Genomic DNA, 15,150 nt, shown 5'->3' with positions numbered 1-15,150 from the left:
GTGTCTGTGTAAAACTAAACTGCTACAGTTTTTGTTTTGATTTTTTTTTTTTTTTTTTCGTTGATTATCACACAATACATATTTTGACGTTTCGACAAATGCTCTTTTTTTCTTGCTCAGTAAACATCTCAATACTTGGGACTTCATCCCCCAGTCATCCTATTTTTAATCTCTATAACCACCCGTCTGCATGACCCCCAGACACAGCAGGCTGCATCAGCCAGCTGTTGGATTATTGCCACGGCACTATCTCATCGGGGAAGGCGTGTCAGTCCCCGAATTACTCAGCGCCCCTTTGTCCTCGTTCGGTGGCCAGCCAGCGACACTCATGGCGGCTGCACCCGTCAGGCAGCGCTCCGGACCAGGGGGGCAGCGGGCACAGCTCCCGCCCTGTTACTACGAAGGGTACCTGGAGAAGCGAGGACCGAAAGAAAAGGTAGGCTCACCCGGTGCACATAAATTGCCGTATTTTGGTTTCGGCGCGTCCTGTAGATGCTGGAAGTCGGGGTCGGTGTGTATGTGTGTGTATGGACCGCACACCGGCTGAGCCACCATTCCCAGAGAGCTGTCAACTTCCTTATTGTGCGAGAGTGGGTGAGGCGAAACTGCACTGCTGCTGCTGGCGGGGATTTATTTAATTCACACAGCGGTGAAGCATATTGGAGGCAAAGCATGCAACGATGTAGCATCTAATCACAGCGTCTGAATGACAGAAATCACGACTGCTGTCAAACATTACATGTTATTTCGGTTGCCACATGAACCGAACAGGGCTGTATTTTGTTGATAACGGGGCATCTGATTGTCACAAACGGTACCCCAGCCAAGTGTTTCCACTCAGAATCCATTAGCTGACTCACAGACACTCAATCTTTTGAATTATTGATCCGCCAGTCTGATCTCTGAAATACATATCCTAGATTTCAAATAAAGTTACACAGAGAAATTGGCAGTTTTGCCCAAGGATACTTTCACGTATTAGCTTTATTTATAGGGAAGACGATAAAGAAGACACTCCCCAGGTGTCCTACCCCTCTCTGATTAGGCTCCTTTTTAATGCAATGTGGACATGTAATGTGAGCATGGCTCAGGTGCAGGGTGTCGCAGTGATCCATGGCCACAGACTGACAGCAGCTGAGGCTCACTCACTACAGCCATCTCCAGGGACAGGAAATGTGGGGGTGATAAAAAGAAAATATCCATTACACTGACAGGGAAGACAGCACTGGCCCTTTTTGGTTTAACATTTTTAGTTCAGGTCTGTGTGTCCATCTGTATGTGACAGGCATCCAGGCGGCTGTGGACGTGCCTGTGTGGGAATTCTTTGTATTTCTTCAACAACGCCAAGGACACTCATGTAAGTTCCAGATTATATAGCATCTTGTGTGTCTTTTTTCATATAATAGTGTGCTGGCACTAAAATATAATTATGTGTGCAACAGTATGTGGAGAAGCTGGACCTCAGCGGCTTTGTGTCCCTGAAGGACGACTGCAGCCGGGACAGAAACCTAGAGGCAGCTAGGCTCATCCTCCAAATGAAGGATGGAGAGACCAAACTCACAGTAAGCCACTTGGCTCACACACTCAGACGCAAAGATGCTAAAATTAACAAATCTTTGCTGAGACAGGAAATGCTGCTGCTGTCTTTTCCAGGCACCAAACTTGGAATCACGGGAGCTGTGGAAAGGATTCCTCTACTCTGTTATAGATGTAGGTGTTAATCTTTTACACAGCTGCTGTCCCTGCGTCCCTGTACCAGCCTGCCTCTCATATGTTTTTCCTGTCCAATTACAGCTGAATGTACCATCCTATCTCACACTGCTGCCTGGGCAGCTACAAATGCTACAGGAGGTGGTGGACAAAGAAAGAGCCAGGCGGAGAAGTCGCAATCCTGCACGAGCTCCTCCTTCGCCTCTCTCCGTTCCTTTAGTAGGAGAGATCCCACCGTGAGCGCTCCTCTGTGCTACATAGAGAAGATGCACTGCAGCTAAAGTGGCTTTGGCATATCACCACATTACCTGTAATACTGTGTGTTTCATCTGCAGATGTTTTCGGCCCGTGTCCCGGACGGAGGCTGAAGTCCTTTTAGAGAGACACCCAGACTGTGGCAACATGTTGCTTCGTCCAGGCAGAGACGGATGCTCGTTGGCCGTTACTACTCGACAGGATCTCAATGGGTAAACACATTCTGAATATCTGAATACCGCAGTTACAAAATCACAAACACCAAAGGTTATCTAGAATATCATTACATGCTGTCTTTTTCTTTTTTGTGGCTCCAGGTCAGTTTTCAGACATTACAGAGTCACACAGAGGGACCAAGGTGGTTATGTCATTGATGTTGAAAATCCTGTAAGTGCAAAAGTGTCATCAGTTACAGTTTTACAACATTTCATAAGAGGAATGTAAAACATGTTAGTATAACTGACCTACTTTCAGATTCATGAGTATTAGGAAAAGGAGAAGAGGTTTAATGTTTCTAGTGTACACCACAGTGGATCAGGAATGGTGTGATTAACGTAAACACAAGGAAAAGGAAGGATTTTAACAATTATTGCATCAGCCATTTAGAAACTACAGCATTTTCACAGGCTCAAGAGTAATTACACATTGTGGACATGGGTGCCTTTTTTCATTTAGGAGATACAAGACTTCTACCACAAGTAAAAGTGGTAACAAAACAGTGATTTTAAATCTTATTTTGGTGTTAAGTCAGCACATTTTTAAAATGTTTATCAGATTTGACTGCTGATTCTTTTATATCTCAGTGACCATCAAGGTTAGGTCAGATGACACATATAAATAACTGCCACAAGTGTCATCACTATGGCTTTCAAATGGCAAAACCTGCTTCTAAAAATACTTTTATTCTCCAGCTCAGCAACACTAAAAGATGTTAAAGACTATAACAGACAAGTAAAGTGGATGATTGTGGAATTAACTGATTAAAAACCCCTTCACACCATCTAGCCAGTCAAGAGCACTCGAGGAGGCACTGTAAGTGTATCATTGTCAAAGCCTGCAATCAAGAGACGCCTTCACGAATGTGCAGACGGTTTACAGCAAGACACAAAAACCACTGTTTACGTTTAAGAACAATAAGATCAGATTAGACTTTGCTTGGAAACAGAAAGCAATATATTATTGTGGAATAAGATTCTTTGCTAAAATTAAACCAAGATGAACTTTTATCTCAAGAACGGGAAGAGTGGGCAGAAGGAAAATAACAGCACACGATCCAAAGTAGATCACATCGGCTGTAAAATACACCAGAATTAGCGTTATAGCATGTGCATGCATGGCTGCCAGTGGAACAAAGTCCACCAGTGTTTACTGATGATATGACTGCTCATAGAAGTAAGTGGGTGAACTTTGAAATAGATGTATACATTTTGAGTAAAAAAGGTACAGTTTGAAAAGGTTATAGCAAAAGTAACCCAGGAGCTTGATAAGCCAGAGAAGTGAAATAAAAGTGGTTGAGTGAGTCTCAGGATCTCCGTTCAAATGAGCATGCTTTTCACCTGTGCAAGGAAAAAAAACAAAACAGAAATCCACTAACAAGCAGCAACCAAAAGCAGCTGCACATAAGGGCCTGGCAGAGCATCACAGAGAAGGAACAATATTGTTTGGTGATATCCATGAGTTCCAGACAACAGAGAATCCTTGTATGCAAAGGATTGCATTCAAGCACTGAAAATAATCCCTCTGAAAACAATGTTTAAGCCTTTATATAAAAAATATAATTTCTCTATGGGAAAATGCTATTTATTTTTGTCTTGAATCAAAGTTAAGAGTCAAAGAGTTTATTTGCATCATTTCAAATCAATCGTGGTGGTGCACAGCGCCAAAATTCAGCTCATAGGCCTTACTGTTATAGGTTCAGAGTTTTAACATTATATCATGGCTGTGTTTTTATTGAAGAAATGTGTGTTGTTGTTTGTTTATTTTTGCAAACATCAAACCGCTTAAATCCAACTGATCAGATGAGGCATGAGATTATTAAAAACACGGGTCTCAGTTCACCTCTTTTATTGTGAATCAGTCCAATCACAGCTACTTAACCATGATGCCAAGAGTTTGTATGCAAGATGTCAGATACAAACTTGATGTTTCAGATCTCTTCAGAGCTGTTATTTTCTCTGTACTGACAGCTGGTCAAAATCAAATATAGCTCTGTCCTCACATTAATCTTTTAAAGCTTATTGAGTTTTCAAGTTTTGAGGATTTTTGTGGATATTTTGGCACACAGAAGGCCTTAAAAACATTATTTGAAAATAGAACTGTAAGACATAAATTATAAATTTGAGTAGAGAGATTGAATAAAGCAGGAGAATCAGGGCTATACTTCATATTAACAATTATATGTCCTCATTTGTGCTTCTTGTATGTGGAGTCTCCAAGGCTCAATCTTTGGACCAGTTTTTGTTTGTTCATATGCAGTACCCCTCGGTCTTCTGCTTAACAGCTACTTTGCTATGCTGATGATACACTGCTATACTTTTCTGTTAGGCCCAACAACCTCAGGGCCCTCTCCTACCTCAGCAAATGCTTCACTGCCATTAATAATTGCGTGTATTTACATTTTCTCCATCTCAACACTGGTAAAACTGAGGCTCTTGTGTTCAGCCCTGACAACTTCTCTAGGGAGGCCAGCCAATTACATTGTTCCCCATCTCCACCAATATCAGATCTTCTAAAAACCTTGGTATTATTTTTGACCTGCAACTGAAATTTGAAATACACCTCCAAGGGAATCCAGACTTGATTCTTTCATTTAAAAAACGCTGCAAAAATCAGTCGCTGTCATTTCATAATTTACAACTTTAAGATTGCTATTAAAAAGTCACTGGCCCTAATGAGGCACCTCTATTCTTGCTGCTCTTCACTGGCTTCCAGTGATGTTCAGAATCCACTTTAAAATTCTACTGTTAACATATAAAGCTCTACATGCCAGGCTCTGCTTATTTAGCAGAGATACCAAGACCTTACAGCAGCTGTCAGCCTGTCAGTTTAGCTGAACAGGTTCTTTTAACTGTTCCACGTTTTCACTTTTAAGCCTGAGGTGATATTGAGGTGCTTTTGAAGTTGGAGTGCCCAAACTTTAGAACAGCTTCCCTCAGCCTATCAGGTCGGGTGAATCTGTGGTTTGTTTTTAACAACTGCTGAAAACTAATTTTTTATAGATTAGCTTTCCCTTCATCTTTCTCCCATTATTTTTTAGCCGTAGTTTAGATCTAATGAGTATATGGAGGTGAGTATGTCAATAACATATGATTGACTATTTGTCTGTATGCTAGATCATGTATACTTATTTTTAATGTAAAGCTGTTATCCAAACTATGAAACACACTGTAGCTGTGTGTTTTAAGTTAATGTTATTGTTTTTATTGTTATTATTATTATAACACAGAGGTATCTTCTTACAGATCCCCTGTGCCACTCTTCATGAGGTCATTGATGCACTAGTAGAGAAAACAGCAGGAACTCTTCAGCCTTTCCTACTCGAGGAGCCTTATGAGGAGAATATAAGTGAGGCATTACTAAACATTTCTCACCCACGTTTTTAAACAAATTCTTAATACTAATTTTGTTAAGTTTATGTCATCAGCATATGTTTCTGCCAATGATGAGAACGGAGAGAGGATCCTCCACACTGCCCCCTCAAGCCCCCTGCCTAGGGCCCCTGCCCTTCCTCCAAAACAAGGTTTGTGCCGGTCATATAAACCATGTGCAATGAGAGGCAGAGAGCATATCATGATCACTGCTCTCATTCTGGTGCAGATCGTTGGTCCTCCAGCAGTCCCCTGTCCAGGTCCCCCGCCCCAGACCGTCGCATTCTGACCTCACCAGTCCCGGCCTCGCCCAGCAACCCGATGAGACGACTGATCCTCTCCCCTTCACCTCTCACACAGAGTGAGTACAAGATGTGCTGATTTCATTTGCGGCAGTTTATCTGCAGTCCTTTAATCCCAAATTGTTTATCCCTGGTTGTCCACAGCGCTCAATGAGGAGCTCAAAATGAAGCTGGAGAAGAGACGAGCGAGTCAGGAATGACTTTTACTCATTGGGAGGGACTCCCTGTCACAGCATACTCAATCTTCGGTGCCAAACCTACTCTCACTGCAGCTACGTGCTCATCCTGTGCCTTCAGTGTGGAAGACAAGGGACTACAGAACCACTACTTTCTCTTGGGGAACCTTAAAACTGTTTGTTTATTTCAGTATTTATGTTGTTAGATTTGACATGAGTTAACTGACTCTGGCTAGCTCCCTAAGAGCAAGACCGACTGGTTATCACCGATTACATTCATGCAATCTCTCAAAATGCTGCCCGCCCTGTTTGGCTGATGACCCACTTGCGCGTTGTCCAGTTGCATAATATTGTTTACAAGCTGCCTCCAAGCAAAAATACAGTCCACAAGAACTATGAATCACTCACAGAAGGACTGACACATATCGGACCTCCAGTTGAGCCTCATGTTTTCCTGTTTGAGCCAAAAAACAAACAAATAAATGAAAAAATGCTGGGTGCTAAACTGCTGCTACAACACTGGAAACCACTTAAAAAACAACATGTAGACTGCCATGATCAACTCCAAAGCAACAAACTCTGACATGAGACAAATCCAGGCATGCTCAGCTACTTGAGTTTCCTCATTCACATCACTACATGTAGCATGACTGGAATAATAACAATACAACTTAGCTGCACACTCTCTGCCTGCCTGCTCCGAGTCCTACATCTGACTGATAAGCAACCATTAACACTGCTGTTGATACAATGTAGCTCATTTACAGCTCAACTTTAACTGTGTTGTGCGTGTTTCCTTATTCTCTTCTCTTGTGTACGTGCTATTGTATGGTGCTATGATTGACCAGACCTGCCTGGAAACCACAGACTGTATGTAACTAGATGATTTCTGTTCCTCTGTAAGAAAAAGGGAAAAAGAAAAAAAAAAAATCAGTCTACTGTAGTCATAAGTGAGGGCGCCCTCTTGTGGTACGTCTGTCCCATGACACTGAGCACAATCACTTACAATAGGTCAACCCCTTTACTTTGCAGAGAAAACCTGAAACTTTTGTTATAGTTTTTTTTTTCCAGCTGCACTACAGTTAACTGATTATAGGTCTGAAGGTGCTCAAACAACGACAAGTAACTCTACGTGTAAAAAACGTTTACAGATCAGTGTCAAATGACTCTTAAATGTCTTGCAGTGAACAGTTTCTTGTATGTTGGTACATGATTGTCTCGTCTACTTTATTATCAAAGGTAGTTGGATATCTGAAGAATTAAATGTGTTTTTGCATGGATCCGTTGTGAGTTAAGACCTCTTGTTATCGAGATAACAGTGGAATTTATCAATACTATAAGTTGATGATTAGAAAGACTATTATTGCCCTGTTTTTCCTTTAAAAAAATATTTTAGGTTAAAAGTTAAGGCATTAACATGGGGATTATTGCGATTTTAGTCCTTCCACAATCTCGACAACTATCAGAAATAAATGTTAATATGTAATCGACAGTTTCTACACATTTAAACGGTTAGAAATGTCTTGCTAGAAATACAGCTAGACATTTGGTTTCAATTGGAAGCAAGGAGAATATTTTTTAAAGTTTGAGGTTTTGCTAAGTTAGAAGAAAAATCATTCTATTTACCTTGTCAAACATGCTTCTTTGTTTAATAACAAAGTGGCTAACCCTCTATCCCCCCTTTCTCTACAACCTCTCTCTTGATTTGTGGCGTCTCAATAAAATGTAACTATAAGATCATAACAAATATGCATCAGTTCTCTGCGCTTTTCATATTTCTGTGCATGTGCAGGATTATTAGAGTACTAGAATATTGCACATGCAGGGAGATGATGGTGGCATTAATGTAAATACATCGTTTCCATCGTGGAGGGCAGATAACAACACGCCGCCCTGCTATGTTGCATTGCTTCATCACTCCTGTTTGGACACGCTGCCAGGTGTTTTTACAGTTTACCTGATCCGCCCAGCTGGAGTCAGCTGTGCCCTCTACAGACAGTAGTAGTACTATAACGAACATTTAATCAGACCGGAGGTCAGCGCCTTCCGCCACACTCTGAAGGGGTGTGGGGGACTAGTTAAAAAAAAAAAAACCCTGCGCGGCTGTCCGGAGTAGGAGCCCCGGCCATTCAGATCCTTTCACCGACCGCGGGATATTACCGCTGAGAGAGGCTGTGGACAGAAACGAATCACCGCTGTGTCTTTAGAAACACTCCCTGGAGGCTGACGGGCTGCTGAGCCGTTGCTTGAGCGCCTTTCCTTTTTAATTTTTTTTGCGGTCGCTGATTTTTAGACGCGAGCTTGCAGATAATAAACCTCAGTGAAGCTGCTGGCTACGGCCAACGTCTGACACCTCTGGGGTACGTTAGACGTTAGTCTCAGTTGTTCACACTTTTATTGAGTGTTTGCTAAAGGTATGTGGGAGTTTTTGATTTTGCCTTGTTTGTTTGTTTTTGTTTTTTAAACTATGAAACTGTCCGTGAAGCGGTGGTGAAATATGTCGTAAACAGGTGCTGGGACTATTTTTTTTCTTAGAGGAAACCTTGGGGTGTGTCCGTGCGCAGGTAAGAGATTAACTTGTGATTCGAGTGTTTGCTCACTCTTAGCTAACCTGCAAGAGCTACTTTATTAACAGCTTCAGGGGGAATTTCACGTTAAAGCTTCACTACACGGGGTAACGTACTTTATTACTATTATTATAACTAATTTAGCGTACTGTTAAATTCTCATTTATTTTATGGATTTTTGTTTCCACATTGATTTTCACACACTTATCGGGTTTGTTCTACTGTTCACATTCAGTTGAACGTAAACATGAGAGGCACTGTGCTGTGAGTGTGTGCGCATGTGCGTGTGAGTGTGCGCCTGCATGTGGGTGTAGAGTGAAGCTGGGATTGGCCCTCAAGGCTACATAATCTTATCGGGGTGCATTCTCTGACATGTTGTGGCTCATCAGGTAACACACACACACACACCTCCATTACTTTAAATGTGATTACTGTGAGAGTAATGAAAACAGATGCTCTTTTTGTAACAACGACCTAATTAAAGGTTACCCTCAGTTTCCTGCTCTGTGCAGTGAAATCACTCTTGCATCTAACTAACTTGCAACCAACTTTGTGCAAGAGCTCGTCTCTAATCGAGCCCAGAATTTGGCACTCTGTGTGAATCTTTCATTGTTTCGGTGCTTGGTGCTGCAGGAGAGCTGAGGTTGACATCCCTGCACCCTGCTGAATGCTTTTCATGGCCCTGCATTAACATCACTATGGCACTGACAGAATTACTGCGGTGCTGACTTTAGCTCACTCTGTCCTTTCTGGCGATTCCTTTACTTTTTCTTTTCTTTCTTTCTTTTTTTTCCTTTTTTTTTTTGGCTAAGATTCTTACACTTTGTTTTGATGCACTTTAATGTTTACCCCTGTCAGCTATTGTCCTGGTGTTTTGCTGTACATCCATATACTTTTCCTTCTTTACTCATGAACAGTTTTTAATATCTTGTACACCCTTGTATTTTTCAGCCCCCATCGCCTTTGTGTCTTTGGTCCGTGCCATCCATCTCCTCATGGACAGCCTGCAGAGCGGGGCCAGTAAAGGGGCTACTACCCTTCAAACACCACAGACCACGTCACGTCATAGATGCCACCCTGCCGCCTTTACCGCTCTATGACTGACTGTTGAGGAAACAATAAAGCCAAAAATCCTCTGAGCTTGAGCAAAAGGAGCCATGAATCTGCTGCTGTCCCTCACTGTCTTCTGCCTGCTGCCTCTGGCCTTGATGGCCAAGGAAAACTTACCACTGAACTGCATCCCCCGCAGATCTGTGCCTTATCACAGTAAGTGCTGCTCTTTTGTCTTGTGTAACTTGTAACTTGACTTACAGTGCGTCAGCTTGTGTTAGCTCATAATTTGGATTGACTCAAAAGGAAATGGGATTTAATCACTGGTGGTTGCCGAGTTAATCATTTGTCTGCTGTCTCTTTTTTTTCCTTTAGGGGACAATGCTTGTTTCTTTAGTGAGAATGATGTCTATAACTACTCCACCATGCTGTTGATAGAAGATAAAGGCGTGCTCATGCTTGGTGCTAGGGAAAAAGTGTACGCACTTGACCTCTATAACATCTCCCAGAAACGTGCTTCAGTAAGAACACCGTTTTTTTGTTTGTTTGTTTTTCTTTAACAGGCAGCACCCACTTTATTCCTTTTAAAACAATCTCTTTCACCAATCCAGGGCAAGTGCCCAACATAGCCGATAAGACCATTTCCCATACCCATAAACATAAACTACTCTACACTCTTTTTATACTGCCGACACTTTACTCACTTTAAGTCACTTACAGTTATTTATTCACCTATTCAGACACTTTAATTTTAAAACTGTGTAATTTTGAAACTGTGTACATACTGTATATTCTGTGTATTTATTAGTTATTATTTATTATGTCCTTATCTTCAACATCATGCTGCTCTGTTGTATCTTAATTGCCCCTTGGGGATAAATGAAGTCTTTCTGATTCTGATTCTGATAGAACTGTTTCAACATCTATCAAAGAAAAGAAAGCTTAAAATGTTCGCCCATCGCTTGAGCCACTGATGTTATTGGCCCTTTTCATGTGGTAATGTAAGAAATTCACAGACTCTATCTACCATGAACGCTGAGTAAAAATCAGCTCACAGATCCATTGAAATACATGCTGGTTGTCAAAAGGCAACAAGACAGAACTTATTCCTCACAGCTGTGAAAGTCCCGCTCTGTTGCAGAGTAGGAGGGAGTAGGGGCGAGCTGGAATTGATCCATCTGTGATCCGGAAATGGTGCTTCCTGAGAGCCTAACTTCAGGCAAACAAAAGACACGGGTTCATTTGTTTAATTCGTCAACAACAGTGTGAACTGATCTAACTCTTCTAATGTGCACAGTCCAATTCTTGATGTATATTTTTTTGTGTGTGATGTGATCATTTAGACACAACCATTTACCAACCACCAGCTTAACAGGAAGCCTCATAACCACAGACTTTTGACACATTTTTCAAAGATGGAAAAAAACCTGTTTAAAACTTTTTATTTTTTTATTTTTATTTATTAATTTTAGCCACATCTTCACAGTTTAACCATCTTAACAGCAGCTGTGCTTCCTTTAAAAAAATGTAAACGTTGAAAGTATTGTTCTGTACAGCAGAAAACCTGTTAGCCCTGAGAAACATGTTCTCCTACCACACAGAGTAGTGTGACCAGTAATGAAAGCAATGTCAGAGTTGTGGACTTGTCGTAACGTTTGTAATCAATCAGTTATTATGACAGGCCCAAACTTTACCCTATTCAACAGAACTTCTATTAATTTTTTTGAAGTGTGACCAAAATTGTGTTTTTTATTTTTTAGGTTGCATGGGAAGCAACTCCAACAAAAAAGACAGAATGTAAAAACAAAGGAAAAAATGCAGAGGTTGGTTAATTGTAGTTTTGTAAAGGTCAATTTACATTAAGCAGAGGCAGTCACTGGTTCTGGAATTCCTTTTACAGACGGAGTGCTTGAACTATATCAGGATCCTGCATGAGGTGGGAGATGACAGAATGTATGTGTGTGGAACCAATGCTTTTGATCCCGAGTGCAAATACGTGGTGAGATAAATTCCCTAACTGATTGAATAGATGGTTTTTGTGGCTTTTCATCAGCTTCCCAATAAGTGCAGAATAATTCCAAAGATAAAACGGTGTTTGCCGGTGCAGTCCTTTTCAGGTGATGCATTGACTTTTGAGAAGAAGGTGGAGGATGGCAAAGGGAAGTGTCCATTTGATCCTTTCCAGAGATACGCTTCAATCATGGCAGGTAGGTAGAATTAGCCAACTACACTAAGAAACCTGTTGAAAAGATTAGCAGAGCAAACATATTTTCTTTTGCTCTCTGGTCTCGTTAGGTGATGATCTTTACTCAGCCACGTCAATGAACTTCCTCGGCTCTGAACCCGCCCTAATGCGCTCGTCTGGTAACATACGGACTGATTTTAAAAGCTCCTGGCTTAATGGTAAGATATAAAAAATTTTTTTTAACCTATTAGTTGGGTCAAAGTTAAAGTTTTCTTTTCTTCTTGTGCCAGAGCCCACCTTTGTTTCCATGGCTCAGATGCCAGAGGGCAAGGAAAGTGAAAGCGGAGATGACGACAAAGTTTACCTGTTCTTTAGTGAGACCGCTGTGGAGTGCGACTGCTACAACAAACTGGTGGTGTCCCGCGTGGCCCGCGTCTGCAAGGTGATAAAAGGTTTTACATTGCATGCGCTTCCAATGACAATGGCACATAAATGGCACTTCCTCCATTTGTGCTCCTGCAGCCCTTTCTGTTGTTTCGTTGCTATGTGTATTTTTCCTCCTGTTATACATTTCTGTGTTCACAGGGGGATCTTGGCGGTCTAAGGACTTTGCAGAAAAAGTGGACAACCTTCTTGAAAGCTAGAATAGACTGTCCGGTGCTGGAGTCCCAGCTGCCGTACATTATCCGGGACGCATACCGCTGGTGTGACCCCGAGATGGATTGGAAGAGCTGTATTTTTTACACCGTCTTCACAGCACAGTCGTAAGTTTGGATATGTTTGTGTAAGAAGGAAAAGGCTAACTTCCTCTTTTATGTCTTTAGGACACCAGTTGGCTAAGATCTCCTGCATGTTTGGTGTGTGTGTGCTTATTTAAGGGACACATCAGACTTGTCTGCAGTGTGTGCGTACCGCGTGTCAGACATAAGCCGAGTGTTTGCAGAGGGGAAGTACAAGACCCCAGTCCCCGTAGAAACCTCCTTTGTTAAGTGGGTGATGTATAGCGGAGAAGTGCCCGTCCCTCGGCCTGGAGCTGTAAGTCTTCCCAAAATTCTCTTGTGCATTTTTTTTCTTTTAAAGAAAACCCTAGCAGGAAGCTGATTTCTTTTTGCACCCCGCTCTCTTTCCTTTTTGTTGATACTTTGCTAGTGTATAAATAATGAAGCTCGTAAAGCGGGCATACATGCAACTTTGGATCTACCAGACCGAACCCTTCAGTTTGTCAAGGACAAGCCCCTCATGGACCAGGTTATCCAGCCAATAGGAGATAAACCTCTACTGGTGCGCAGAGGAGCTACATTCACACAAATCATAGTAAACCAAATGAAAGCTGCAGATGGCAACAAGTACCCCGTGATGTTTATAGGCACAGGTTTGCATCAGTACATCATTCTGTCACTTCCTGTTTATTGTCCATTTTGCTGTTTTTGATGACTTAAGCATACTGGACTTTATGCATGTAAATATGTTTTCTTGTTTTTATACAAAAGACAAAGGCACTGTGCTGAAAGCTGTGAACTACGACAGAGAGATGTTCATCATAGAGGAAGTACAAATCTTCCACCCCCCTCAGCCAATCAAGATTCTTAAATTCTCAAATATCACGGTAATTTGAGATAACCATTCATTTAAAAAAGTTTATATCACAGCTGATGCCTCAGTAGTGATATTGTTTCAGGAAGTCCAGTACATTTTTATTTTTTTTATCCTTCAGCAAGACTGGATTCATCAAGAATGTGAAAAAACACATATTTAAGTTATTTATAAAGAGTATTCTCAGAAAGAATAAACAGGTTCAATATGTTTGGTGTCAATGTACATCAGCATCATCAGTGCTCTGTGTTTCTGTCATAGATCCAAGGTGTACACGGTCAGCTCTATGCAGGCTCAGACACTGGAGTAGCCCAGATACCACTGGCCACCTGTGAGAGGTCCTCATCCTGTATGGACTGTGTTCTAGCCAGAGACCCATACTGTGGCTGGGACAGTGCTCTGGGGAAATGTGTTTTCATTTCTAAATCACACCGGTAGGCATCACTCTAAAGATAAGAACCAAGTGATATTGATGTTGTATATTCAAACTAATTTTCCATTTACTTGCTCTTTTTTTTGTAGTGAAATAATTCAAAGTGTGAAAGTTGGAGATGCTTCCCTTTGTCCTGACGCTGGTGAGTTTATTCATGAAACAGAATCTTCTGGAGTTTGCACGTTTCTGCATGTGATCTGTTGCAGTTGTCAAACTGAAAATGGATTTATGGGTGTCTCTTGAAATTTCAGACCCTATCAAGCCTGAGAATTTGTCCGTCCGGGAAGGTGAGGACCTGAAGCTCAGCTGTCTACCCCTTTCCAGCTTGGGAAAAATCATGTGGCAGAAGAACAATATCGATCTGACGCCTTCAGCTGCACTTCAGCTACAAGACGGACTTCTGATCCAGAATGTTTCATTAAGCGATGCCGGTCATTACCGCTGCTTGTCTGTGGAGCACTCCAGAGCTAAAAAGCACAGCATAACTGTAACTGAGCATCTGGTCACAATTGAGCTATCAGACTCAGGTGATAGGACACTGGATACCCAAGCTCAGACTGATTGTGCATCAGTTACAGGACTGCAGGTTGCATGTGCTCTTTTGGGGCTTGCTTTTTTTGCCCTTTTGGCCTGGAACTTTTACAAAGGCCATCTGTGTCTGCCTTGGAGTTGCTTTAAGAGTAAAAGTGAAGAGCAACCTCAGGAGAGCCAGAACCAGGAGGCTTTACACTCTGGTGTGAGTTACCAAGCTGCACCCAGAGAGGAAAAGTCCGTGGTCATCAGCAGCAACAGTAACAACAACCAACACTGAGAGTCACAAAGCTGAAGCGCATGACATTAACAAAGATAGACTTTAGAGTCAAATCAATGCGGGGGACACCGAAACTGTTTCATTTCTGCCCTGAACTAATGAGAATAGGGGTTCAGCGGTAATATTTGCATAGAAACTTGGATGTAAATTTCAAATGCTTGTTTTGATAAATAAAACTGATAAAACTAAGTTATTTTTGGTACAAATATGATGTACTTGAGTTCCTGCCTTTTTGTTTTATATGCAGGTTTGTGCTTAAATTCCTACTAATTGTTTAAGTACCACAGATTGGAATATGTTGCAATGACTTTTGTTAAACAGGGAATGTACAGTAATTGAAATCGAGCCACTTATTCTGTAACCACTAGCTACCAAGACTTTGTTTTATTGTAATTAAACAATTTTTACATGTTCTTTAAGTTGTTTCAGCGAGTTTAAAATGCTTACTGTTTTATCTCTATTGTGAAGTTAGTATGAAACC

General features: G+C 41.5%; 2 protein-coding genes across 6 annotated transcripts; both read left to right on the top strand.

Annotated features, from left to right (window-relative positions):
* Positions 1-190: 190 nt before the first annotated feature.
* stap2a (signal transducing adaptor family member 2a) lies at positions 191-7,310 on the top strand. The gene is made up of 11 exons (XM_006786671.3): positions 191-436; positions 1,286-1,357; positions 1,443-1,562; positions 1,654-1,710; positions 1,795-1,946; positions 2,046-2,177; positions 2,283-2,352; positions 5,427-5,529; positions 5,609-5,704; positions 5,782-5,913; positions 5,999-7,310. The coding sequence occupies exons 1-11, from the start codon at positions 191-193 to the stop codon at positions 6,052-6,054; spliced, it is 1,236 nt and encodes a 411-aa protein (XP_006786734.3). The 3' UTR covers positions 6,055-7,310.
* A 718-nt stretch (positions 7,311-8,028) lies between these two features.
* On the top strand, positions 8,029-15,082 carry sema4e (semaphorin 4e). 5 transcript variants are annotated; one of them, XM_035906018.2, is made up of 16 exons: positions 8,029-8,390; positions 8,516-8,594; positions 9,549-9,863; positions 10,023-10,168; positions 11,408-11,470; positions 11,548-11,646; positions 11,755-11,854; positions 11,943-12,050; positions 12,123-12,274; positions 12,418-12,596; positions 12,711-12,867; positions 12,982-13,204; positions 13,323-13,438; positions 13,687-13,859; positions 13,948-14,000; positions 14,110-15,082. In XM_035906018.2, the coding sequence occupies exons 3-16, from the start codon at positions 9,755-9,757 to the stop codon at positions 14,667-14,669; spliced, it is 2,238 nt and encodes a 745-aa protein (XP_035761911.1). In that variant the 5' UTR covers positions 8,029-8,390; positions 8,516-8,594; positions 9,549-9,754; the 3' UTR covers positions 14,670-15,082. The 5 variants fall into 5 exon arrangements, with proteins under 5 accessions (XP_035761911.1, XP_006786731.1, XP_035761912.1 ...); XM_006786668.3 differs by lacking the exon at positions 8,516-8,594; XM_035906019.2 differs by lacking the exon at positions 8,516-8,594 and having other exon boundaries at positions 8,029-8,444.
* The last annotated feature ends 68 nt before the right edge of the window (positions 15,083-15,150 follow it).

The sequence above is a fragment of the Neolamprologus brichardi genome, chromosome 18 (genome assembly GCF_056152115.1).
Source record: "Neolamprologus brichardi isolate AB-2024 chromosome 18, ASM5615211v1, whole genome shotgun sequence".
Classification (NCBI taxonomy): Eukaryota; Metazoa; Chordata; class Actinopteri; order Cichliformes; family Cichlidae; genus Neolamprologus; species Neolamprologus brichardi.
Note: the sequence above shows the minus strand (reverse complement) of the source record. Positions and strands in the feature narration are given on the sequence as shown.